This window comes from Numida meleagris, chromosome 6 (assembly GCF_002078875.1).
Source record: "Numida meleagris isolate 19003 breed g44 Domestic line chromosome 6, NumMel1.0, whole genome shotgun sequence".
NCBI classification, from domain to species: domain Eukaryota; kingdom Metazoa; phylum Chordata; class Aves; order Galliformes; family Numididae; genus Numida; species Numida meleagris.
In genome coordinates this window covers 46,537,618-46,539,354 of record NC_034414.1, presented here as the reverse complement: position 1 = coordinate 46,539,354, position 1,737 = coordinate 46,537,618, and the positions used below count along the sequence as shown (strand labels likewise).

The window sequence follows — 1,737 nt, the reverse complement described above, 5'->3', positions numbered from 1 at the left end:
CCTGCCTGCAGCTACAACGTGGTATTCTAGTCAATAGAGAAAAGTAAATATGATACCTCAGAGAAAAAAAAAATATTTTTTTCTCTTCTTGCACATTCTTTATTCTTTGCTTCCTGCATTTCCTAAATTTATTTTTAAAAATTCATTAAAAACCGGCACTGATGTAGACATGAATTACTTAAAAAAAAAAAAGCAAAAGCAAAAGAAAAAAAATTGTTCTAAGTGCAACTTTTATAATCATCTTCTGATCTTTTTCCTTTTATGTTTCTCACAGAAGAATCATCTTTTCATTGATTTTACTCCAAAGAAAAACAAATGAAGTGGTTTGGTTTTTTTTGCACAGAGGATTGAAGTCATAGACCAGAAACTTATTTCCCCACAGAACGTTTCAGATGGAGTGTAGCAGTTTGGCATCATTAAGGCAAAATGAGGAATACTTCCATCAAGTGTCACACAGGGCTCTCCCACTCAAGTCATTTTGATAGACCAATACTTTAAAAACTTTTGGAATTACTTTTTTTTTTTTTTTTTAATAGAAAACAGTCACTGTTCATTGCTTAACAGTTTGAAAGAAAAGGCTCTTTCCAGCCTTCAATCAGAACTTCAGTCTTGTGATTAGATCAGGCATATGCAATTGCTTCAAAACAGCTATGGAAACTAGAAATCAAGTTAAGTGTCAATCAGCTGTAACCTACTGATCTGATTAGAGGCCTTCACAAACGTTTGATGACGATTGCAAATAACAGCCAAGCAGATAGGAATGATGCAATAGCCAACAGTTTTGGGGTCAGCTCTTGTGCAGGAATAGAGGAACAAGAACATCTGCAAATATGGTATTAAAAAGATTATAGTCCACAGCCAAAAAGGCAAGGATAGCAGTCGTACTTTTAAGGAGTGCGTCCATGTGGTTCCTTCCTGCGGTTCCTTGGGGTGTTGCTGAATGTGCTCCAGTGCTAGTTTATTGTAAGTCTCATTGATTTCAAAGACATAATAAAAAGCTGCAGCACTTGCTAGCAAGTACAACCCCACACCAATCCATCCCATCCTCTGGCGGAAGTTCATCATTCTCCATGCTCTGCACCTGTAACAAAGCGAGAAGTATAAATTCAGTACAGTTTGGAGAAAGGGGACGCAGACAATGCTTGATTTTCACACAAGTAAAAGCAGTGCACACACCCATCTTTAAAGATCCAAGTTTACAGCAGAGGAAAGTTGTATTCCTATGTCAGTTAACAGGCTAATGGTAACTGTGTAAAAAGTGCCATCGAAGTTCTGACTAGTTTAGGGCCTCCAAGTTCTAGGAGGCTGAAGTCAAGCACTGGGTTAGCAAAACCGATGTTGTGATTGGGGAAGTCACTTACACCATCTGCTGTCTCACCCTGTGGCTAGAGACACCTACAATACAACACTTCCTACAAGTTCAGAGACACCAGAAATCTGATGAAAATTCTAAGACAAATACATGTGCAGCCAGCTAGCGACATGAGCATCACTGCTCGTTTGCAGTGCAGCAACATCCAGTTTTATTAAGCTTTAGCTACATGTCCATCTAGGAATCATACTAAAAAAAAAATGTTTTCAGTTTATACGTGGGAAGAAGTATACTAAGCATATGTACTTGCACCCGCTGCACACATGAGGATATGTACTCTACAACGTTACTTGTAGCTAGCAGTATTTCTGTTCTACCTGTGTGAGCAGTTACAGTATGCCTTCTGAACGAAAGGTGGTGAACAC

At 38.5% G+C, this 1,737-nt stretch overlaps 1 protein-coding gene across 1 annotated transcript; it reads right to left on the bottom strand.

Moving 5' to 3' along the window:
- On the bottom strand, positions 670-1,065 carry TMEM251 (transmembrane protein 251). Its single transcript, XM_021403368.1, has one exon. It carries the CDS (start codon positions 1,063-1,065, stop codon positions 670-672), a length of 396 nt encoding a protein of 131 aa, XP_021259043.1.

Excerpts from the sequence above, each read along its gene's own strand:
- TMEM251 (XM_021403368.1), bottom strand. The coding sequence starts at position 1,065 with ATGATGAACTTCCGCCAGAGGATGGGATGGATTGGTGTGGGGTTGTAC.